This window comes from Myxine glutinosa, chromosome 3, assembly GCF_964187855.1.
Source record: "Myxine glutinosa chromosome 3, kmMyxGlut1.1, whole genome shotgun sequence".
NCBI classification, from domain to species: Eukaryota; Metazoa; Chordata; class Myxini; order Myxiniformes; family Myxinidae; genus Myxine; species Myxine glutinosa.
This window is the reverse complement of record NC_136263.1, coordinates 13,786,700-13,812,090: the sequence shown is the minus strand read 5'-3', so window position 1 is coordinate 13,812,090 and position 25,391 is coordinate 13,786,700. Positions and strand designations below refer to the sequence as shown.

The 25,391-nt window shown below is 43.9% G+C and overlaps 1 protein-coding gene across 5 annotated transcripts in view; it reads left to right on the top strand.

Moving 5' to 3' along the window:
- DQX1 (DEAQ-box RNA dependent ATPase 1) overlaps positions 1-25,391 on the top strand; it is a 191,790-nt gene that overhangs the window by 46,683 nt on the left and 119,716 nt on the right. For all 5 annotated transcript variants that reach the window (XM_068111320.2, XM_068111321.2, XM_068111324.2 and 2 more), the window contains exons 3-5: positions 476-669; positions 6,244-6,491; positions 20,599-20,750. In XM_068111320.2, the coding sequence (XP_067967421.2) occupies positions 476-669; positions 6,244-6,491; positions 20,599-20,750 (594 nt within the window). The remainder of the gene's footprint in view (positions 1-475; positions 670-6,243; positions 6,492-20,598; positions 20,751-25,391) is intronic.

The window sequence follows — 25,391 nt, the reverse complement described above, 5'->3', positions numbered from 1 at the left end:
TCATTGCAGAATCACATGCTCTATACCTTTTTCTTTTCTCTTCTTATTTTAAGCAGAGAAAACCCATTTGATGTAACATATGGGTATTTGTTGTATAATTTCTAACTGCATATATTAATTGCCAAACTGATACGATATTTGACACGACATTCTCGGTCTGTTTAAAATGACGGGATTTCACGTTTCCTTTGCATTGATACACTGTGTTCATTAATAACTTGAGATTCCTGGGGGCTCGAGGGTTTCCACGTAATATTCTTTATGCGATCTTCACCGCTTCATAAATCATGAATGTTAAAATGAAATGGGCAAAGCATGGCATGAAAATTGAATAAAGGGAACTGCTTGTGGGATGTATTCCAGCGTCCTGCGAATAACTTGTGTTTTCTTTTGACACAAGTGGTTTTGGCAAAGACGGCAATTTGCAGAACTTGTTTTTTGTGTTTTTTTTGTTTTTGTTTTTAAATCGACCCAGATTCCTCAGTGGTGCACAGAGTTCGCTCTTTCACGAGGATTTGGTGCAGGCTGCGTGGTGTGCGCAGTTCCTCATGCTGCCGCCCCATCCTTCCTCGCCATGCGTCTTGCAGATGAGATGGACTTGAATTTGGGCCACGAGGTGGCCTTTTCTGTCTGCATGGATGACTGCACGGGCCCAGACACAATGCTCAGGTTTGCTTCCTTTAATTATCCTTGTGTTCCGAGAGTCAGCGATGCAAACTCCTTCTGGAGAACTAAGCAAGCAATGGAAATTTTAAAACAAAAGAAACATCCGAATGTTTGTAAAATGTGATGATGGTGACTTGAAGATTTATTTTAAAGAAAAATAAAAACAATGCATGTCAATCATACCTGTCCAGTAAACAGGTAAGCGACTTGTTGTTCCATTGGCTTTTACTGATAATATCTGCTGTAAGTAAGCTGAGCACGGTCTCACCATTCTCCGAGGCTACTTTGAAAATGCGGTAGTCTGTCAAAATCACCGTCTCATGTTGATTGATGATCAAAGCGAGAGGATGATGATTAGAATGTTTAACCCTGATCAGGTAGGGTTCTTTTGGGCCTCACAAAGCTGAGGGGGAGGAGTGGATTCCGTGACAACCATAGATCCGATTTTTATAAAGATTTCTGTCAAAACGTGCCCAAGAGTTGAACAGAAAAGGGCCTGAAAGCTCAGCACAAGAAAAAAGATTTCTGCAAAAATATGGTGGGAAAAAAAAAATCAGAAGGGTAGAGGGGCGGAATCTGCCCCCATCTCTGCAGCCTGATTAGGGTTAAAGTCATAGAGTATGTTTGCTTCTGGAAAAGCTATTACAAAGACTTCAAGTTTCAACCAAGCAGCCAGGTAGAGCATGTTTGCTTCTGGAAAAGCTATTACAAAGACTTCAAGTTTCAACCAGGCAGCCAGGTGAAGCACTTACGAGGTGCAGTGGGAATATGATTACAGCATACCCAGCATACAGGAGCAAACTGCTGGTGGAACGGAGGTATCCTATCTTCATTATCCTTGGATTCTGATGGAGATGAAAATGTACTCAGATGAATCTCACTACCAGCATTAAAACCAAAACTGGGTGTGCTGCAAAGTCTAGGTACGTGGCACGACAAGTGGTTGTGTTAGATGTACAGGGTGAGTCAGAAGTAGCACCCGATTTCTGTTTTTTCGGCTGTCAGATTCTTTCTGGGATGTCATGTTGTTAATAATTGTCTTGCAGACAATTATTGGCCCAGAGTACAAGATCAGGACTGTTATTTCCAGCAAGATGGAGATCCATCTCATTATGGATGTCATGTTCATCAGTGGCTTGATGAAAACTTTCCCGGAAAGTGGATTGGCCGCCGCGGTCCGATCGAGTGGCCGGCACACTCCCCAGACCTTACACCTCCAGATTTCTTTCTTTGGGGGCTCATGAAAGACCTTGTTTATCGTGAAAAGCATCGTACCATTCAGGAATTGAAGGCTCAAATCACTACAAAGTTTGAGGAAATCGATATCGAACTCTGCAAGCGTGTGTGCCACTCTGTGCCTGCTCGGCTGCAATTGTGCATCGATCACGAGGGAGGGCACTTTGAAAGTTGCAAGTAAAACAGCTTGGTACACTTCCGTAATAATTTTCCCCTGAATAAATGGTTAGATAAACATGTCATTCATTTATTTATACCTTCTTGTACACTAATACAAATGGCAAACAAACTATCAACTGACAGATATATATATATATATATATATATATATATATATATATATATATATATATATATATATATATATATATATATATATATATATATATACAAACAGAAATCGGGCACTACTTCTGACTCGCCCTGTATATAGATGTCGATGTCATTACTAGATTCACTTGCACAGGTGATGTTATAAAGTACATTGAGGTCTATCTTTCCTTAACATTAAAGGTTTACAGCCAGTATTGAAACCACAGCCAGAATTACTGCAATATTCCCACCACCCAACCAACGAAAAGGAGATCCCTTTCATCCATCGACCAAGACATGGTATCTGTAGTTGCCTTTGATCACGTTAACTTCCCATCTACTCGGCTTTCTATTACTGGTGAAATGGTATCCAAAATGTTTTATGGAACTGACCTCGCTTATTTTGAAGCCGTTGTCCCATCCTATGATTGGCGTCATGCTTTTGGTCATTTTTTTTGTTATATCTAAAAATTACTGGTGAAATGGGATCACATTCCATAAAAGTCAACATCCGCATTACATTATAGCGCATGACTTAAAAGCCTCAGCCAGCATCACTGCATTACATATAAAAGTGCAAAAACGGATCCCCTTAACTACAAACCAATTAGCTCACTTCCAAATATCAGCAAGGTCATGGAATCCATCATCACATTTGAGGTAAAATCATTCCTTTTCTCCAACAGCCTCATCTCAGATCATCATTTTGGATTCAGACCAGGTCACTCTACCTTGGACATTCTGCTTCCACACACCTGACTGAATGGAGGCCCTCAATGTCAGACATGAGATCAGGCCGTCTCTCTAGATCTCAAGCCTTCAATACAGTCTGACATCCTGCGTTGCTGTCAAAACTCTCTGATTATTGCATCCAAGGTTAATTCCACTCTTGTGTTCCTGGCTTCCCACACTCTCATGGCCAACATGTGGCTCTCAACAGAATCATTTCATCACCTCTGCCTGTCAAGGCCCCTCAAGGCAGTGGTCTAGGCTCCATCCTATTCCTGATCTTCATCAATGATGTCTCTGTCTCTCTGGAAAATCCTCTTTATCTATTTGCTGATGACTCCATCCTCTGCCGTGACATCCCTCATCCTTGAGAAAGACAGGCTGCTGCCTTTTCCCTCTCTTTAGACTTTGAGAAAAATCACAAGCTGTTCAAAAACTTGGAATATATGTCTTTTAATCCATACATTAAAGCTCACACACACACACACACACACACACACACACACACACACACACACACACACACACACACACACACACACACACACACACACACACACACTCTCTCTCTCTCTCTCTGAAAGGACTGGCTGACAGACCCTCCTATCTATTTTCTTAACAACCCTCTCAAATAAGTTCAGTCATTTAAACTCCTGGGTCTCACAGCCACAATCTTTCTTGGGCAAACCACATTTCAAAAGTGGGCTCCAAAGCCAATTGCCGACTGGGCATCCAGCGTCATACGAAGTCCTTCCTTAGCACACCTGTACTTCTATCCACCTGCAAGGCGTTTCATCCGTGGCTTGATGGAATACTGCTCTCTTCTGTGGGCTGGCTCCCATGCCTCATCCATTGCTCAGATGGATGTAGTGGAAAGCAAGGCCTTCAATGTTATTGGAATCTCTCATGATGAAGTTGTGTGTATGGGCCCATCACTTGCCATCACAGACAGGTCAGCGGTCTTTCTGTCCTCTACTGCCTCCTTTCTGGTCTTGAACTCTCTGCGCTCTCCATGTTTTGTCCGTCCCTCCACTCAGGTATCTGCCTGGCGCACGTTGTCCACCAGCAACCCCCTTCCAGTAAAACTCCCAAAATCAAGAGTCACTGCTCACTTCCACTCATTTGTTCCTCTCCTTCCTGCCTGTGGAACCAACTTCCACATTCTCTTCAATTTCATTCTTCCCTCCAGATATTTAAGACAGCTGTTCACCACCATCTCAGGTCATCCGCAATCCAAAACAATTATCTTTTTGACACCCGTTAAACCACTCCCATCCCTCCTCCAATTTTGCTTTTGTGTCCATCTTGTCCACCCCTTGCATTCTCGCCTACCCATCGCCGTTACCCACATCCATTTTGTCCCTCTTCATCTATTTCTATTTTATACCTCGGTCCCACTGTTGGCATTTTCCCCTTATTTTTTCTGCTGTTCATTTAGCTATGTTGCATTGTGGTATAATTAGTTTTTTTAAAGTTAAAGCTCTTGGAAGAGCTGGAACACAGGGATATGTGTGGCAGAGATTCTCATTTGCACTCCAACCTTTTCATTTACATTGCGTTTTAGGTTGGATTGAAATTGTCACGTCATAGTGCGTTGGCAGGATAGCCAGCTTTGGTGTGCACTAGGCTCGAAGCTGTTTGGCCAGGGTTCAAATCTTGACGCAGCTATAACATGTCACCCTGGTGTTTCACCTTTAAGTCAATACCTCAATATGTATGCCATCCAACAGATGGGTGTAGAGCTAGGAGTATCCTGGCTGCATTAACTTTAAATATCCCGCTGTGGTCTTTGCGAAGAGTCTGTGGGTTGCAAATTCCTGCCCTAATGTGCGTGGGGACTGCATCAGCGGCACAGTTGGGTGTCAGTAATGATGCAACTAGTGGACTGAATTCAGAACTTACTCCCATTCCAATATGCATATGCTAACATTTTTCTGGAGGGCTGCAGTTGTTGTTGTTGTCCCCCAACGCACCGCGGAGCGAAAGGGGGACTATGGTTTTCCCCTGCGTGCGTGCGTGCGTAAGCGAAGGACCGAATTCTAATTTGGTGTGTGGGTGCATCTCGGCATATGGAGAAACCCTATTGAAAATTAGGTCGCCATGTCAAAATCCAAGATGGCCGCCGCCATGTATGCCTGAACCTAGTGAGCGGAATATCTTGAAAAATAAATGAACTGCTAACTTCTAATCTGGTGTGTGGGTGTATGTACGCATAAGGAAGAAGGCTATTGAAAATTGGGTCGCCACGTCAAAATCCAAGATGGCGGCCGCCATGTATGTCTGAACCTTGTGAGCGGAATATCTTGAAAAATAAGCGAAGTACCAACTTCTAATCTGGTGTGTGGGTGTATCTAGGCATAGGGAAGAAAGCTATTGAAAATTGGTTCGCCACGTCAAAATCCAAGATGGCCGCCACCATGTATGTCTGAACCTTGTGAGTGGAATATCTTGAAAAATAAGCGAAGTACCAACTTATAATCTGGTGTGTGGGTGTTTCTAGGCATAAGGAAGAAAGCTATTGAAAATTGGGTCGCCACGTCAAAATCCATGATGGCCGCCACCATGTATGTCTGAACCTTGTGAGCGGAATATCTTGAAAAATAAGCGAAGTACCAACTTATAATCTGGTGTGTGGGTGTTTCTAGGCATAGGGAAGAAAGCTATTGAAAATTGGTTCGCCACGTCAAAATCCATGATGGCCGCCACCATGTATGTCTGAACCTTGTGAGTGGAATATCTTGAAAAATAAGCGAAGTACCAACTTATAATCTGGTGTGTGGGTGTTTCTAGGCATAGGGAAGAAAGCTATTGAAAATTGGGTCGCCACGTCAAAATCCATGATGGCCGCCACCATGTATGTCTGAACCTTGTGAGCGGAATATCTTGAAAAATAAGCGAAGTACCAACTTCTAATCTGGTGTGTGGGTGTATCTAGGCATAAGGAAGAAAGCTATTGAAAATTGGTTCGCCACGTCAAAATCCATGATGGCCGCCACCATGTATGTCTGAACCTTGTGAGTGGAATATCTTGAAAAATAAGCGAAGTACCAACTTATAATCTGGTGTGTGGGTGTATCTCGGCATCAGGAAGAATGCCATTGAAAATTGGGTCGCCACTTCAAAATCCAAGATGGCCGCCGCCATGTATGTCTGAACCTTGTGAGATGAATATCTTGTGTCTTCCACTTTGTCAACTCACATCACTTCACCGACGGGGGACCTAGGCGTAACGCTTGTTGTTGTTGTTGTTGTTGTTGTTGTTACTCATTATTGCAACATTTTATTCCGTTTCCATTGTAGGTTCTGCACGGATGAAGCACTTCTGAGGGAGCTCACATCCGACCCAAGCCAGGGCGGTGTGGCCGTGATTGTGCTGGATGAGCTTCAGGAACGATCACTTGCATCGGCTGTGCTAGTAGGACTAGCGCCAGGTCTAGTCTGTCAGCGTCCAGAGCTGCGCATAGTCCTAATTGCTGATGAGTACACCATATCAAACTTCGAACGCCACTTTCCTTCGGCGCCTTGTATCCACATACCTCCTCGACCAGGTGAGTCTCTCGTTGCACCATCCATTAGCTTTTCTGAATCGTTTTAAACGGCGGCAGCATTGCCCGTGCCTATCGGGAACCCAATCTCTCCGATATAAACGTTTCCTTTTTTTATTAATTTATTATTTTTAGGGAAATTCTCCTTCAAAGTGTGTAAACCTGTTTCAAAAGTAAGTTTCTCCTGTATACACATGAGAAAAATGGTGAAAACATTTCCCAAATTTGTACAAAATACTCAAAACATTAAGTCGTGTATTTTATGACAAAGCCAAATGCATTTTTACATCTTGGAAACGTATGGAGATGCGAATGTAGTTAAATCGACGCCGTATGAATTATTTCACAAAATAAAATACCTTTTTGTCGTTGCTTTTCTTTTCTTTATGTTCGTCGGTAGAGGCATGATGTTTTTGGGTTGTCAGTCCGTCTGTGCGTCCGTGATAGGTTTTTGTTGCCGCAATAACTTAAGAACGGCTGAATTATTTTATTCCTGCTGAATAGATCCAAATCAAACTTGGTACAATTATGTGTAACGATGCAAAGATGAACTGATTTAATTATGGCATCAAGAGGTCAAAGGTCAGAGATCCTGGAAGGTAAAAAATTTGCTACCAAGCTAACTTGTGAACCAGTGATTGCATTTTGACCAAAGTTGGTATAGGTATATACTATGATGGAAAGATGAACCGACTAGATCTTGTCATCAAAGGCCAAAGGTCAGAGGTCATGTCAGGTAAAAAAAATGTGATACTTGACAACAGCTCGATGGATTTAAATCATACTTGGTACAAGTATTATAATGATGTAATAATGTGGGTGGACGCACATTTGGTCATTGGTCAACGTCGTGATGTCGAAGAGTGTAGTTCTAGTTTTTCTTTCTTTTGACCGTTTGTGTACAGGAATCCTTCGTCTTCACAATTTTCAGGTCAAAACAGCCAGAGTAGAATATGAACAATAAGTCTGACTTACTTTGACGTAAATGATGCAACAATCTAGCAATGCGCTTTTTTAATCTGAGGTTGTTTTTTTAAACACAGCCATCATCAAGTTCAATGTTCATCGGGGTTTATCCCTTTATCATAAGTGAAAGTGATTAGGGAGGGTTTTTACGATAATATCAGGGACGATTGCATATGTGTGGAACTTGATCATCAATTGTACATGTATGAACCATGACCTCCAATCTTGTATGTACAAAAGACGGTGATCAATTTTACGTGTACTAACTACGAAACGTGATTTATTATTATTATTCATACCATAGCCGCTTCTGGCGGCTGTTGGTGATAGAAAGCACATGCATGCAATCTATCTGTAACCTATAATATTGGGGGGGGGGGGGGGGGGAGGGGTTGGGAAGCGAGGGTAGGGGGAGTGGAAGTGAGGGTAGGGGGGAGGTGCAGTGAGGGTAGGGGGGGGTGAGGGGGAGGGGGGCACTACTCTGCACTAGATGTGGAATTCCCAGTGCACTGATACTCATTTTGCCGACCTCAGAAGGATGACAGGCTGAGTCAACCCCGCCTGGTGTTAATTCAACAGGAGACCGTGATTCAAACTCAGGACCCCAGGATCCACAGCCAGCCACCCTAAGCAGGCTTACAACCAACCACCTTTAGAGGCCATTTTCCCCCGCAGAGTAGGGGTTGGCCTTTTTTGGGCACCGTGGTCCCCTTTTTGAAGCAATGTTTTATGGCCGGATGCCCTTCATGCCACCAACCCTGTCAGTCGCCTCTTGCGACACACAGGGAATTACCAGTGAACTGGTACTAAATTTGCAGACCTCAGAAGGATGGCAGGCTGAGTCAACACCCCTGGCGTTAATTCAGCGATGGACCGGGATTTGAACCCAGGATCCTAGGATCCCAAGCCGGCACCCTAACCGCTAAGCCAACGAACCCAGGATCCTGGGATCCCAAGCCGGCACCCTAACCGCTAAGCCAACAAACCCAGGATCCTGGGATCCCAAGCCGGCACCCTAACCGCTAAGCCAACGAACCCAGGATCCCAAGCCGGCACCCTAACCGCTAAGCCAACGAACCCAGGATCCTGGGATCCCAAGCCGGCACCCTAACCGCTAAGCCAACACCAGGCTACCTAAGCAGGCTTACAAACCATAATAATCAATTGTGTATACAGTATGTATGAAACATTATCTCAAATTGTATATGTAATAAATAGTCATCAATTGTATATGTACAGCATGAACCATGATAATCGATTGCATATGTACAGTATATACAATGATCATTAATTGTATATATACAGTATGAACCATGATCATTAACTGTATGCAGTATGTAGGCCTACATTATGAACCATGATAAACTGTATACAGGATGTACAGTATGAACCATGATCATCACCTGTATACAGTATGCACAGTATGAACCATGAGCATCAACTGTGTACAGTATGCACATTATGAACCATGATCACCTGTATACAGTATGTACAGTATGAACCATGACCATCACCTGTATACAGTATGTGCAGTATGAACCATGAGCGTCAACTGTGTACCGTATGAACCATAATGAATTCTACATGTACGAACAGTCTGAATTAACATCGTCATCCCTTTATAATTACTCTTGCACATTGCACACCGCATTGGTCGTGCAGCTCTCTTATTCCCCCTTCATTCATCGACATTTCCCACCACACACGTCCTGCCTCGGTTAAGATTTATTTTTTTTAACAATTGTTGGCAGCCATCTGCAGCAGTTCATAAATTGGACACGCCAGGTGTTCGATATGTTTATCACTCTTTGGCACAGTTATATAATTAAATGGCATACGCATTTTTGGTTACTAATTTGCATATTCATTATCAAATCTATTTAAAAATTTTCAATTTATATTATCTGTTGATAGATTTTGTTAGATGAATTGCGCAGGGTGGTCTGAAAGTCCCTTTAGCCCACCCCAGCAATGTATTCGTTTTTAAACTCTTTTAATATGCAGTTTTTATTGTGCAGTGCTTCTAATAATTAATTAATCAATCACTGTATCTGTGTGATGGCGCAGAGTGCGTACAGATACAATGACCAATTGGTGTTCGTTACACTTTATCTTGGTGTTTGTTATTTCACTTACCTTGCACACTAATGTAAACAGCCTCTGTAAGAGCTGAATAATGCAGGGTGGAAGGTCAACCTTGCCAAGAGTGTTCCATGAAGGGCAAATATACCGACGACTGTAATGAAATGAGCTGTTGGCGAACAAAAATGGTAGCGGTCATGGGAGTGCACATGACCACGAGATTACCTTTTCCCTACAGGTCATTAATGAGCTAGCTGGGTTTAATTTTTTTTTAATATCTGGATATCAGTTGTGACCATTGATGAAATTGGTAATTTGCATATAATGGCCCTGAGAGGGCCTGAGAGGCTTCGTTGTAATCCCAAAGTTTGTAATCCGAACCTTTAATCCTGCTTCTTGAGCTGTAATTATACCCACATAATCTGGGATTTTGTATTTGGTGTCCTCATCACTTTGGCCGATTATCTTTGATTACGACTCCACAAGAATGTGGAACGTTGACATCTCTGCAAAGAAAGAGCGGGTCGTCACCGATAGTTTCCTTTCCAATTATTTTTCCTTTCAGCCTGGGATTGCACAAGCCTGGTGTTGGCTTAGCGGTTCGGGTGCCGGCTTGGGATCCCAGGATCCTGGGTTCGAATCCCGGTGGATCGCTAAATTAAAGCCAGGGGGGTTGACTCAGCCTGTCATCCTTCCGAGGTCCGCAAATTGAGCACCAGTTCAATGGTAATTCCCTGTGTGTCGCAAGAGGTGACTAACAGGGTTGGCGGCAGGAAGGGCATCCGGCCATAAAACATTGCTTCAAAAAGGGGACCACGGTGCCCAAAAAAGGCCAACCCCTGCTCTGCGGCGAAAAATGGCCTATAAATGTGGTTCCTGGGATTGCAGAAGGCAACATCTTGAGACCTACGCTATTCATGATCTATATCAATCAATGAGTATATGACTCTCTCGAAAACCACCATTACCATTTTGCCAATGACTCCACCCTTTGCGAAGTGATACATCACACTTATTGTGAAAGGCTGGCCACTGCTAAATCTTTTCCGTCAGACCGAGACGAGATAAACTGCTGGTCAGCTATTTGGAACATGGCATTTATGGCGGGCACTCTCGAGAAGGATCGGCAATGAAACCATCCAATGCACTTCTCTCGGCAGCCAGTGGAAAAGGTGCAGTCCATGGAACTCCTTGGCCCCACTACCTGCCATAATTGTTCATGGGAATGTCACATCACAAAACTAGCATCAAAGGCCTATCATAGTGTGGGTATTCACCTTTGAGCTGAGGCATTCCTGTGCTCAGCACAGTGAACAATGCTTTCATACGGATATTCATGGAGTATGGCTCCTAACTTTGGGCTGGTACTTCTGCATCCTACCTTGCTCTTCTTGATGCATTCAAAAACAAGGCGGATTCCTATTTTGTTCCTCTCAGGGCCATGGGTGTTTTGTTTTTGTTATTCCTCCTCTCCTTGTGTAGGTCGTCCATCCCACCCATACTGCTGGGTCCTACTTGACCACACTGCTCTTTGTTGCTGTCTCCTCCATGAGCCTACCCTCCTGTATAATTAAGTCATTTGAGGATATGTTGTTTGGCAAAGTTTGCAAAAAGCATTTTTAGAAAATTGGTTTACTTATCAATTATAATTGGTGGAAGCAATTACGAATCTGAGGAAGAAGCTTCTTAGACACATGTTACAGGAGTATGTCCATATCCTAAGTTAGGAGGGCCATTGTAAGATGGGCAGTGCTATTGATTTGCAGACGTTCGTCTCTCTTGACAGTTGTTGAGTGACTTATGAGCCCAGCTCTACACTCTCTCTGGTAAACCTGACAATTCAGAACAGCTGTCCAGTTAACCAGTGAGTGCCTGCTCGGGCGAATGGTCATTGCGTAACGATCATATGAGTTGGTGGAGAGAGGGTGGGGAGTAAGAGGTTGTGGGGTTGTGAAGGGGTCATTAAGAGAAGTGAGTGAGTGGATGACGAGTGAGAAGGAGGTGGGGGTGGCTGGGAGTTTGAGTGAATGGGCCTACTTGCTTCAAAGCATGAGTCATTGCAAAACACAGCAAAGCCAAATCTCCAAGCAAAGCTAAATCTATCCTGGGAAAACCACATTTCCAAGCTGGCCTCCAAAGCCAGTCACCGATTGGGCATCCTCCGCCATGCAAAGTCCTTCCTTGGCACACCTGAGCTCCTCACCACATGCAAGGCTTTCATCCACAGCTCAATGGAATACTGCTCTCCCCTTCTGGCCGGTGCTCCTGCCTCACACCTAGCTCGGCTTCACGCTGTTGAAACCAAAGCTTTCAGAATCGTTGGAATCTCCTGCGATGAAGCTGAATCTGAGGGCCTTTCACTCACTCACCGCAGGCAGGTTGGTGGTCTTTCTGTCTTCTACCGACTCCTCTCCGGCCTAGCTCTCCCAGCTCTGTCTGTGCTCTGTCCCCCAAATATTCCTTCAGGTCGCACACGATCTGCCAGCAACCCTCTTCTGGTGAAACTGCCAAAATCAAGACTTTCTGCTCACCTTCACTCTTTCATTCCTCTTTTCTCCCGCCTCTAGAACAAACTCCCACACTCTCTTCAATCCCACTCCTTCCTCCAGGTCTTTAAAATAGCTGTTCACCACCATCTCTTATCTTGCCCCATCCAAAACCTTGATATTTTCTACCCCCATTAATTCACCCCAGATCCACCTTTTTGAAAAACCGACTTCTTTCCTGGAAGTCCTAGCTGTGTCCATTTGTTTTATACCTCTCCCAACCCTTCCCCTGCCCTCTTCTCCCAAGCCCTCTCCCTCCAGATCTCCTAATGTCCCTGTTCTCTACCCTGTTGTGCTTGTGTGCTTCCCTCGCTCTCCCTATCTTGTCTCCCGCTCCCTTTATTATATGTTTTATGTGTCCGTTTATGTTTTTTGTGATTGTTAGCTTTTTCACGAGCCTCGATCTTCTATACAAAAAAATATATATATTGCTACGGTTTTGAGATTTGCACATATTGATCATTAAAGGTTAAAGGGTTGCCCCCCATAGTTAGTCCACGAGCAACACGTAGGCCCACTTGTAGTATTAGTTATGTCATAGTATGTGTAAGTCTAGGCCATTTCCCCTAGTAATATCTGCGTTGTGTAAAGACGTGAGTTTAGGTCCCGTTCATTTTGCGTCCACCCTCCAATTCCTGGGCGGAATCCATCCCGCGCCCCATTTGGCTGCCCGCTCAGTTTGTTACGCATTGGCTGCTCGCTCAGTTTGTTAAGCATTGGCTGTCCACTAGTCGAGTGACACGAGGTAGGCCTGAGAAGGAGGAGCGCGGGGTCGGGGTGGGGGCTGCGTTGAGATCGGAGCGTCAGAGGCGATGACGGTAAGAGCCACCAGCCAATCAGGGCTCTAACAGCATAGCATGAGAGGGCGTGGAGAGGCGCGTCTGAGTTTGAGAAGGTTCGTGGGGCGTGCCTATATAAGTCGCGGCACAAAGCCCTTGAACAGGACTGATTGAGAGGACTGATTGAGAGGACTGATTGAGAGGACTGATTGAGAGGACTGATCGAGAGGACTGATCGAGAGGACTGATCGAGAGGACTGATCGAGAGGACTGATCGAGAGGACTGATCGAGAGGACTGATCGAGAGGACTGATCGAGAGGACTGATCGAGAGGACTGATCGAGAGGACTGATCGAGAGGACTGATCGAGAGGACTGATCGAGAGGACTGATCGAGAGGACTGATCGAGAGGACTCGCAGAGAAAGGACTAGCGCAAGAGGACTTTGAAGGATTTGAGGACTCGCTCGCTTTGAGGCTTTGAACAGTACCTCGCAGTATAACGTACGCGCCAGAGGGGAAGAAGAAGAGGCGTTGGCGATACGAGTGCACGGCTGTAGCCAGACGCGCCGGTGGCGAATAGCGCCTACTTCAGCCACGCGGATAACCGCCAACCGCACCAGAGCCCACACCCTACCGTTCACCCCGTAATACCCTGTGCGTCCAAACGGCACGCTACGAGCTCTTGCCTTCTCCTCCTTCCATCTGCACGGGATGAGCCGGAGACCGGAGGGAGCTGCACGAGAGCCATCCCTGGATGCTTGGACCATCATCCTGCAGCTGCAAGCCCCGTGTGAGTGTGTGTGTGTGAGACGGGCCCGTTTGTCCTGGGCATTAAGTAAGACTGTATAAGGCTGCACTGTGTCCCCTTTTTCTGGAATCATTGTATAGTGTAAATAAACCTGTTATTACTTTTTCCAATTTGATCGCCTCTGTGATTTCGCCATTGACTAAGCGTGGAACAAATAAGATCGCTAGAACCGGGTTCACCATCTAAACGGCACGGATCGCGTGTAAGCACCGCTCGGCGTATCAACACACGTGGTTCGTGCGGGGCTTATTGTTACGGATTCGTCACTTCCGCTGTTGTGGTTTTCCTCCTCTTGAAAGATTTCTGATTCTAGGTACTATTATTGTCTTCCAAAGGTTTATTGTTTATGAACAGTTATTAAAAGTTAAAAAGGGTAACTTAAAATGATACAGGAAACCGAACCGGAAGACAATGAGGAGAGAGGAAGAGGCGGAGCGAAAGAGTCAGGGAAGAAGCTGGTTGCTTTGCCGTCTGAACGAACGTTGTCGAGCAAGAGTCACATACTTTTGGGTTCCTGTGAAAAAGGAATTCCTGCGATAAAGTTGGTATCGCGGTGACGGACCATCCTGCGTGTCAAATTTGGCGTTCGATTCCGAAGAATCATCGCTAGGTCGTGACGACTCGAGAACCACGAGCCGTCGGCCATTTTGACTCTTGCGCTTCGCGCGTCGAGCAAACTTTCCTTACTTCGTCAACCGTTTCCACCGCTTTCAGACGTATCTGTGGTGTGTGTGGGCACCGAGGCTTTTGACGATTACTTTGCGGCTCGCCGACCGTGAACAGTGAAAGTTCATACCTGGAAGGTGCCTTTGGATTTACCCATCGCAGCGAGTGCGCCTTTGTGCTGCTGTAACCACGTGACCTTCTTTTCTCCGCTTTGGGCCGCGTGCGCCTTTGTGCCGTTTTGGGCGGCGTGTTTGGGTTTGTCCTCTGAACGAGATTCTGGTTTCGATTCGACATCGTTCCATTGATCACTGGAGGGGATCCACTCTGAGCTCGAAGACGGAATATAGAGACATTGGGGAAGGTTCGTTGCCACTCACTTGGAGCAGTGAGTTACCTTATGCATGTTAGCTGATGGTACCATCATAGGGGATATTGCTTGTACTCTTGATTCCTATTATTGTTGTACTGTGATTTTTGTGTGATTTTTAATACAATATTTATTTGCAATTGGTGTGGTTTCACTATGGACTTCTAACACAGAGAATAACATATTTTTCTGCCGGGGCTCCTCTCGGGGTTCGGAGGTTTACCGAGACCAGGGGATCGGTGAGGAACCCGTAACAGAAATTGGGGGCTCGTCCAATTGACTTGTGGGCTCGAAATTGGGTCTGCGTCCGGGATCTAAAATTCCCTAAATTTAGTCCGGGAAAGAATTCCCTAACATTCCCAGAATTTCCAAATTTGGAACTTTTTCCAACATTCCCAAATTTTTTCCAAAAAAATAAAAAATTGTTTTTTTTAAAATTTCTTGTGTGAAGGTTAACAGGTGTTAACAATAGTCACCATGGAGTTTGACGCAGAGAAGTTTGCAGTGACCCCTAGTGAGGCACAGTTCAGAGCGTTATTAAAATCGGACCTCTTGGTATTGGCCAGACATTTTAGCTTGGAGGTTCCAACGAATATGAGGAAAGCAGAGATGCAGAGATTGGTGATAGAATCTCTGGTGGGACAAGGAATATGGGAAGAGGGAGTCTTGAATTGGTTACTCGAGGAACAAGAAAATGTGGAGCTCCGGATATTGGAGATGCAATTGCAGAGCCAGGAAAGGTTAAAAGCAGAAGAAAGAGAACTCCAGGAAAGGTTAGAAGAGAAAAAAGCAGAGGAAAGGAGAGTTGAACGAATTTGAAGAAAGAAGAGCAGCACCGGAACGAGAACGCGAAGAGAAACAAGCAGAATAAAGGAGAGCGGAAAGAGAACTCCAGGAAAGGTTAGAAGAGAGAAAAGCAGAGGAAAGGAGAGCTGCAAAGGAATTCGAAGCAGAGGGGGGAAAAGCCGAAAGGGAGTTAAAGGACCGTGAAATGGTGCTTCAGCAGGAAATTAGACTCAAGGAGCTGGATGTAATGAAAGAACTGGGAGAGGTACCATCCATGCCGACTGGTTCGACATCGTCAGAACACCTGGGATGTTGGCAGACATGTGAGGCTGGTTCCACCCTTCAATGAAAAGGAGGTAGCCAATTTTTTTTCACACTTTGAGAAAGTGGCTCAACTGATAAAATGGCCTGAGGAGTCCTGGACCATATTAGTGCAAAGTGTTCTGGTGGGTAAAGCTCAAGATATTTATTCGGCTTTATCGATTGACCAATGTGCAGATTATGAGATAGTGAAGAAAAACATTCTCAAAGCCTATGAATTGGTCCCGGAAGCTTATCGGCAAAAATTCCGGAATGCCAGGAAGAGGGAGAGTGAGACCCATGTGGAGTTTGCCAGAATGAAAGAAACCATGTTTGACATGTGGTGTGATTCCAAAGGGGTTGGGAAAGACTTCGAACTATTGCGACAATTGATCCTGGTGGAGGAATTCCAACAGTGTGTCCACGAGAACATTCAAGTTCATCTGGAGGAAAGGAAAGTACCAAAGCTGTATGAGGCAGCAGCCATGGCTGATGACTATGCCTTAACCCACAGGATGGGGTTCCACAAACCTAACTTCTCGCCTAGACGTAGCCAGGGGAGCTATGGTACATCAGGGGCGGAGAACTAAACTTCATGGGGGCGACCTCGAGATGACTATGAGCATCACTCTGATACCACGACTTCTAGAAATCTGAAGACACCAGCTCCAAGGCAGACTTATCCTCCGGGGGGCTCGAGACAAACCACGAGGTTCTCCTCCGGGGCCTACTTGCACTTTTTGCCATAGACCTGGACACTTGATGTCCCACTGTTATGCTCTGGGAAAGGAAAATCAGGAGTGGAGTTCGACTAGTACAACTCCAAATGCAATGGCCAATGTGAGAAATCGCCCTCAAAAGGGTTACCAACCATTTATTTCGGAGGGGTTGGTGTCACTGGGTGGAGACCCTACTAACCGGAGACCTGTTAGGGTATTGAGGGACACAGGAGCACATCAATATTTAATGCCTGGAGGCATTTTGCCATTGTCAGAGGAGACAGAAACTGGTGATAGTGCTTGGTTACAGGGGATTGGTGGCTGTGTTAGAGCTCCCCTTCATGTCATCCATTTGGAGTCTGATTTGGTGTCAGGACTGGTCACCGTAGGTTTACAAGCCACTCTTCCTGTAGAGGGAGTATCTTTTGTTATTTGGAATGATTTGGCCGGTGGTCAAGTTTCTGGTAACCCGATGTTTGTTGAAAAGCCTGATCGGAAGCGTCCTGAAGAGAAGAGGAAGTACCCTGAAACTAAGTGTCAGCACACGCAAGTCAGGGATGGAGGCAATATTGGCAAGCTCTTTGTAGGGGGACTGAACTTCAAAACAAAAGGAAGATGTTCTGGAGTCTGCTTTCAGCAAATATGGACCGCTTCTGGAAATGCTGCTGATAAAGGACAGGGAGAAACAAAAGTCAAGAGGGTTTGTCTTTGTCACGTTTGAAGACTTAAAGGACGCCAGAGATGCAGAAAAGGATCTGAATAGCAAGGAATTTGAGGGTCGGACCATAACAGTAGGGAAGGCATTTCATAGGTGTCGAGATGGCTCCAGAAGAGGACAACGGAGTAGTAGTTTTGGTGGTGGCCGCAATCGATATTATTATGGAGGCTCCCAGAGTTACGGCAGCTCCCGAAGGAAGGATTATCAGAGTCGTGGCCGAGAAGGAGACCGCTATTCATGGGACTACAGTGACAAGCAGTCCCACCGTAATTATTATGAAAGTTTGGAAAAGTTGAAGCACTGAATGCTGCGGAGCCGCCGAGCCAAGATTCCTACACGGATTAACAGTGAACCTAAAGGCGTCCATGTAGTGAACTTCCCGACACGGATTAACCATGAACTCCACGTTCCTAAAGGCGTCCATGTAGTGAACTTTCCTGCACGGACTAACCGTGAACTCCACATTCCTAAAGGCGTCCGTGTAGTGAACTTTCCTGCACGGACTAACCATGAACTCCACGTTCCTAAAGGCGTCCATGTAGTGAATACTTCCAGGCCTCACCACCCAACCATCATGGAACCTGGCTTTCAGCTCGGCCTCCCGGGAAAAGTGCTGTCGATTTGCTTGACTTTGGGTTTTTGATTACTACCTCTTAACCTTCATTCAAAAGAAACGAAAAGTAAAATCAGATGGTGATTAGATGGAGTTTGGCTTTGCAGGAGTCCAACGGGGAAATTGAACATGGAAAGGGCAGGGACAATGTCGTGGCTGACGCTTTGTCCAGAGTCAATTAACTTTGGAAATCTCTGTGGGTTGTTCGAAGTTTGTTGCTTTATTTTTGAGATGTTGATAATTGTTGCTCACTGGAATTGAGTATTTGGGTTGTGAGTTTACTTTTGTTTGTTTAAAGAGTTTGTCTGCAAAGAAAGGTTTCGCTTTGTTCAACCTTTCTTTCTTGAAGGGGGGAGGTGTTACGGATTAGTCACTTCCGCTATTGTGGTTTTCCTCCACTTGAAAGATTTCTGATTCTAGGTACTATTATTATCTTCCAAAGGTTTATTGTTTATGAACAGTTATTAAAAGTTAAAACGGTTAACTTAAAATGATACAGGAAACCGAACCGGAAGACAATGAGGAGAGAGGAAGAGGCGGAGCGAAAGAGTCGGGGAAGAAGCTGGTTGCTTTGCGGTCTGACCGAACGTTGTTGAGCAAGAGTCACATACTTTGGGGTTCCTGGGAAAAAGGAATTCCTGCGATAAAGTTAGTATCGCGGTGACGGATCATCCTGCGTGTCAGGTTTGGCGTTAGATTCTGAAGAATCATCGCTAGGTCGTGACGCCTCGAGAACCACGAGCCGTCGGCCATTTTGACTCGTGCGCTTCGCGTGTTGAGCAAACTTTCCTTGCTTCGTCAACCATTTCCACCGCTTTCAGACGTATCTGTGGTGTGTGTGGGCACCGAGGCTTTTGACGATTACTTTGCGGCTCGCCGACCGTGAACAGTGAAAGTTCATACCTGGAAGGTGCCTTTGGATTTCCCCATCGTGGCGAGTGCGCCTTTGTGCAGCTGTAACCACGTGACCTTCTTTTCTCCGTTTTGGGCGGCGTGTCTGGGCTTGTCCTCTGAACGAGATTCTGGTTTTGATTCGACATCGTTCCGTTGATCACTGGAGGGGATCCACTCTGAGCTCGAAGACGGAATATAGAGACATTGGGGAAGGTTTGTTGCCACTCTCTTGGAGCAGTGAGTTACCTTATGCATGTTAGCTGATGGTACCATCATAGGGGATATTGCTTGTACTCTTGATTCCTATTATTGTTGTACTGTGATTTTTGTGTGATTTTTAATACAATATTTATTTGCAATTGGTGTGGTTTCACTATGGATTTCTAACACAGAGAATAACATATTTTTCTGCCGGGGCTCCTCTCGGGGTTCGGAGGTTTACCGAGACCAGGGGATCGGTGAGGAACCCATAACACTTATCTCCTCGCTTCAGGGCAGCGCGAGTAATTAGGTAATAGCGAATTCTAGTCCTAATACCCTATTTCGCGCTGTCCGGGAGGGACGTCATAGGTCCCGGGTCCCGCCAGGACAGTCAAAGACAAGGTGACTAATCCCCCCTTGGTAAGGGGAGAAGGCCGGCGGCAGATCCGCAACAATATAATTCCTCATTCATTTTTAACTCAACTGGACTACCGTCCAGTTGAGTTCATCACATACTGACCCCTCCGGCGGCCATCGTCGTCGTCTGTCGTCTATCGTCCGTTAACTTTTCGACGTTAACACTCCAGCGTCCCCAAATATCAACCGATTCTGATCAAACTTGACATGCAGCATCCTTACCCCAAGGACCAGGTTGGTATTACATATCAGCCCGATCCGTTGAAAAATGGCGGACTTTCAGCTCCGAACGACGTTAAGACTTTAACGTCCACAAATATTTATGGATTAGGATTATGGAATATTTAATTTATCTAACAACTGACCTACTTTAAAGTTGTCCAGTCAGTTCAGTTGAGTTCTGCTTCCCTGGAAGCTCTAGTTTTCATTCATTATATATTCATTAACTTATTTATTTATTTGAAGATTTTGACATATTTGAAGAACTGTTATACAGTTTAAAAAAAACTTTCCCCACTATTGTAACAGTTTTGATGTACAAGTATTATCATTGAAACCAACAAAAGTACTTTTTGTGCAGAATAAGGCTTATAAAACCATGTTTTATTTGGTTTTTTTTCATTATGGTTTCTTAGTTTTGTGTAAAATCTCTCTTCTTTATACGCATGCATTATATCATTTTGTTACTTTGGAATTGCAAGAAAAATAAAATTTTCCAATCTTTTTTAATGGAACCGACAAAGTCACCTAAGGTATTATATTTTCGGGTTGTCTGTTCGCGCATACGTCCGTCCGTGATAGTTTTTCGTTCCCCCGATAACTAAAGAATGGCTGAAGGGAAATCAAATCTGGTACAAGTATGTAAAATGATGTAAAGATAAACAGACTCGATTATGGGGTCAAGAGGTCGAAGGATAGAGGTCCCGTTCGGTAAAAAAATCTGTTATTATGCTAACTTGTGAACCAGTAATGGGATTTTGACCAAACTTGGTGTAAGTCTATATAATGAATCAAAGATGAACTGATTTGTTTTCGGAGTCAAAGGTCAGAGGTCATGTCAGTTAAAAATCCGATACTTGAGAACAGCTGGAGGGATTTAAATCAAACGTTGTTCAAGTATGTATCGTGATGCAATAACGTTGGTGGAGGCATATTGGTAGACATACGACATCCAAGCATGCCTTTCTAGTCTCTTTTATTAAGTTTAGCCGTAAACTAACAGCAGATTTTTTTTTTCCTCTTGCCAGGGCCTGGAGCTGATGTGCACGTGAGCGAGATATTTTGGATGGGTGAAGGTGACCTTCATGCAAATGTGGTCTCGGCTGTGGTTCGTTTGGTGTTGAAGATTCACCACTGTGAAGGTCCTGGTGATGTGCTCGTATTTCTGCCATCTGATAAGGTATTGATGACAGCATAATTTGATAGCTACAATACATGACCAAAAGTATGTGGACACACCTTCTAATTAGTGGATTCGTCTGTTTCAGCAACACCCATTGCTGGCAGGTGTATATATAATGAAGCACACAGCCATGCAATCTCCATAGACAAACATTGGCAGTAGAATGGGCCATACTGAAGAGCTCAGTGACTTTCAACGTGGCAACGTCACAGGATGCCACCTTTCCAACAAGTCAGTTCGTCAAATTTCTGCCCTGCTAGGGCTGCGCCGGTCAACTGTAAGTGCTGTTATTGTGAAGTGGAAACGTCTAGGAGCAACAACAGCTCAGGCGCTAAGTGGTAGGCCATACAAGCTCACAGAACGGGACCGCCGAGTGCTGAAGCGCATAGTGCGTAAAAACGGTCTGTCCTTGGTTGCAACACTCACTACCGAGTTCCAAACTGCCTCTGAAAGCAACGTCAGCACAACAACTGTTCGTCGGGAGATTCATGAAATGGGTTTCCATGGTCGAGCAGCCGCACACAAGCCTAAGATCACCATGCGCAGTGCCAGGCATCGGCTGGAGTGGTGTAAATCTCGTCGCTATTGGACTCTAGATCAGTGGAAATGCGTTCTCTTGAGTGATGAATGATTTTGGAATGAGATGTTTGATTGATGTTCGCGTGTCCACATACTTCTGGTCATGTAGTGTATATATGTATATATTTCCGCCGCCCCCCCCCCCCCACCTCCATTTTACCATCTATTATTCCTCTGTCCATATGTTGCGGAAGTGATACCTATGGTTGATCGATTTACTCCCATCCGTACAACCCTTTGTTGCAGCCATGAGTGGCAGCATTACTTATTTTGTTCATCTTTTGTGTAAAGCATGTATTGTCGAGTATATATCCATATTACCCCCAAATGTTTTGTTGAAGAAAATTGTGAAGACTTAAACTGGGTGCTCTAGATTCTGCCTCTTGTAGGGGAGCCAAGGCACTAAAATTCTGATGGAGGTATGGGTGGATGCTCTACTTAGTTTGACTGTATTTTTGGTTGATATATCCATTCCTCATATGGTCCATGTTGTGTGCTCGACGAAAGCTCTTGCAAACTCCAATTATGGCCCAAACTTTGAACTTTTTACTGCAACAATTTTGGCCATAATATACGGGGTAGAGGAAATACATTTGGGATTTACATAAGTTCAGCTTTCAAGAAAACATACATGTTAGGCATCAAGAGAAAGGTTTTGGCCCAAACTACAATTTGGTAGTAAAACTATTTTTATTGCATAATTGATGATGTCACTCGAGGTTAAAAGGTCACCGATTTGGAAGGGAAGTGAAAATCAATGTCTCGTCAAAAGATTGCCCCATTTCAGACATACCGACAAAGTTAGAATGTCAAAGATACTATTTATATACGAAGATGTACAGGTAATGTTTTGAATATAAATAAAGTTTACAAAAGGTTACGTAGTTGTTATTTAAAGCTACTTTCAACCGAAAGGGAAAATTTGAAAAAATGACCAAAATTGGGAAAATCCTAGAAACACAGATAGCCATCATTTCTTCTCATTTTATGATGTAACAACATATAGATTCTAAGTTTATCCAACTTCATAATGTATTCAATAACGATTTTAAATCAGATATTAACACTGAGGTATAAGTTGGTCATACAATTATTTTGATTACATTATCGATGACATCACAAGAGCTATAAAAGGTTATCAATCTTAAAAGGAAGTGAATATCTCGGTACCTCTTCATTATTTCGTTGTTCTTTGTAACTCTTCATTCTTTGTTCTTTCAAAGAGAACTTTTAACGAATCACTTTAAAACTAAACACTAAATGGCTGAACTTTAAACGCTATCAATGCTTTAGTTTGAAGTGTTAAACAAAAATTAGGTCCATTTTCCATATACTAATAAGAATGAGGTTGTGGAGTGTAAAAATAAACTGGGAATGAGCCCCCCCCCCCCATCCCTCCCCATCCCTCCCCCTCTCCTTCTCCCACTCTCCCCTTCTTCATTCCACCCTTACCCTCCCTCCTCCCACCCTACCTTCCTTCAAATCCACACCCAATACCCTGCCCCTCCCCTCACATTCCCTCCACCTCCCCTTCCACCCCTCCTCCTCCCCATCCACCCCTCCTCCTCCCCATCCACCCCTCCTCCTCCCCATCCTGACCCATACCCCTCCTCCCTCCCCTCTCTTAATAATTCTGTCACAAAGCGACACTGTGTTGCCTGGCAACGCTTGGTACCTTTGCTTGTCTATAATAATAAAATAAATTATGTGTGTGTCCTCCATAACTCCGAAGCCATGAATCCTCGCAATCCCAAACTTTGCTTGCATACCTCTCAAACTCTAAGGGATTGCATGAATGAAAGCTGGGTGTTTGGGTCTGTTAAATCACCCTTTTAAAAGATAATTAATGGCCTTATTTCTATAAAACAAAAACAGGCTTTATCCTTGGTCTAGTTCACTGTCCCGCACTGGGGTCTTATGGTTTTTCGGCCTGTTCAAAAACACCTTTCCTTGGATCAGCTGCAACGGTTTCTGCACGATTAAGTGCTCAAAATTAATATTTTGACTTTCCCCACACATCATCGAATGTCTCATCTTCTTTTGGTGGGAGAACTGAGTGAGAACTGAGAGAACTGATTTTTATGAAAAGTGAGTTTTCGGATTTTGTGAATATTTGTGAACAATCGACATTTGATGTAAGCTGAAAGGGTGAAACTTTAAGGTGTTAAGGAAAGCATGACAAAAGGAAGAGAGGAGGGACCAAGGTAGTGAGTGAGGTTAGGGGAGGAGGACAAGGAGGGAGTGAGGGGAGGAGGAGGAGGAGGAGAAGAGGGAGGGAGTGGGGGTGAAGGTGAGGTTGAGTACCTTGAGGGTGGGTAGCGAGTGAAGAAAGAGTGTTTGTGTGTGTGTGCGTGTATGTGCATGCATGCACACAGGATTATGATAACAGCCGAGGGTAGGAGGCCCAGCAGGTCAGCCTGGGCAGTGCTGCTGATTGATGATCTGAGCGTCCCACATTAATCCAGACTGTACCAGCTCTGCCAGGCAGGCAGCGGTTCAGAAGTGATGTTTGGCTAGGTAGTTTAAATGTGGGATCAATGGGGAAGGTGGAGGAGTGGGGTTGATGTGGTGGAGGTGATAATAATAATAAATTTTATTTATATCGCACTTTTGAAATACAAATAAATCTCAAAGTACTGATCAAGGGGAAATCAGTTGATCAAGTAAAAAGAAAAGAAAAGAAATGTGATAAGAATCAAAGTAGAGTAGAGTAAAATTACATGAAAAACAAATATCAATGAAACAAAACTCAAATTGTTTCAATGGAAATAATAACATCGTTGATCAGACCTTTTTGCAAATAGTCAGGTTCACTATGTTTTTTCATTCAAAATTTTGGTAGATTAGCAAAACTATACATTTTTGGAATATTCAGAGCATGAGGAATCCAAAAATTAATGTTTACATTTGCGTAGACACCTTTGCGAAAATGACACTCAGGACAGGGATGAAGATCTGTAAAAGCATATTCCTGAACGGTATAGACCTCGTAGATCCTGTGTATAGGACTTATAGTTCAATCTGATACTACCTATAACTTCCTATAACAACCTATAACTTCAAAGGACTTGCAATATCATGTATTATGTAATACAGTTATATCACAAATATAAAGACTGGTTTTCAATTACCTTTGTTTGTTGCTTTTCTATCATCCTGAGCACTATTTTGAGGCCTTTATTGGATTCCTTGACCCAGAAAACATAGGATTAGCATATTTAATTAAGTCTCTAGGTTGACGAAGTCGAGATCGCGCAAAATATGTATTTTATGGCGGCCATTTTCAAAATCCAAAATGGCGGCCATGCAGGTGTCTGTGCAAATGCAAACTGATTTTCAGATTCTCCATGCTCTGAAGATTCCAAAAATGTACAGGTTTGCTAATCCCAAAATTTTGAACGAAATTGTATTTGTTAACATAGTGAACCTGACTATCTTCATCACTGTCCTGAGTGTCATTTTCGCAAAGGTGTCTACGCAAATGTAAACATTAATTTTTGGATTCCTCATGCTCTGAATATTCCAAAAATGTATAGTTTTGCTAATCTCCAAAATTTTGAACGAAATTATATTTGTTAACATAGTGAACCTGACTAAAAGGAGTTTACTTAAAACAAGGCAGGGAAGGTGGGTTTTAAACCTGTATTTAAAAACTGATAGAAACGGATGCCTTCAGGTGATCTGGGAGCTTATTCCACAGGTGGGGTATAACAGAGCAAAAAGCCTGATCCCTCATTGGGCGCAGCCGCGTCCTGGGCGCAGATAGGAGACCGGGAGTACGATAGACCCAAGGGTGCGTGTGGGTGCGTAATGGCCAAGTAAACTTGGCAAATATGTGCGGCTGGTGCCTTGTAAAAATTTAAAAACCAAAATTGAAATATATATATATATATTTTAAACTTTTAAAAGTTAAAAAACTTAAAAAATATATTTTAAAATATATTTTAAACTCGATTTGACATTTCACTGTTAAACAAATGCAAGGAGTGATGTGCTCTATTTTCTTAGTTTTGGTTAAAACCCATGCAGCATTATTCTGAACACTTTGCAACCTTTGAA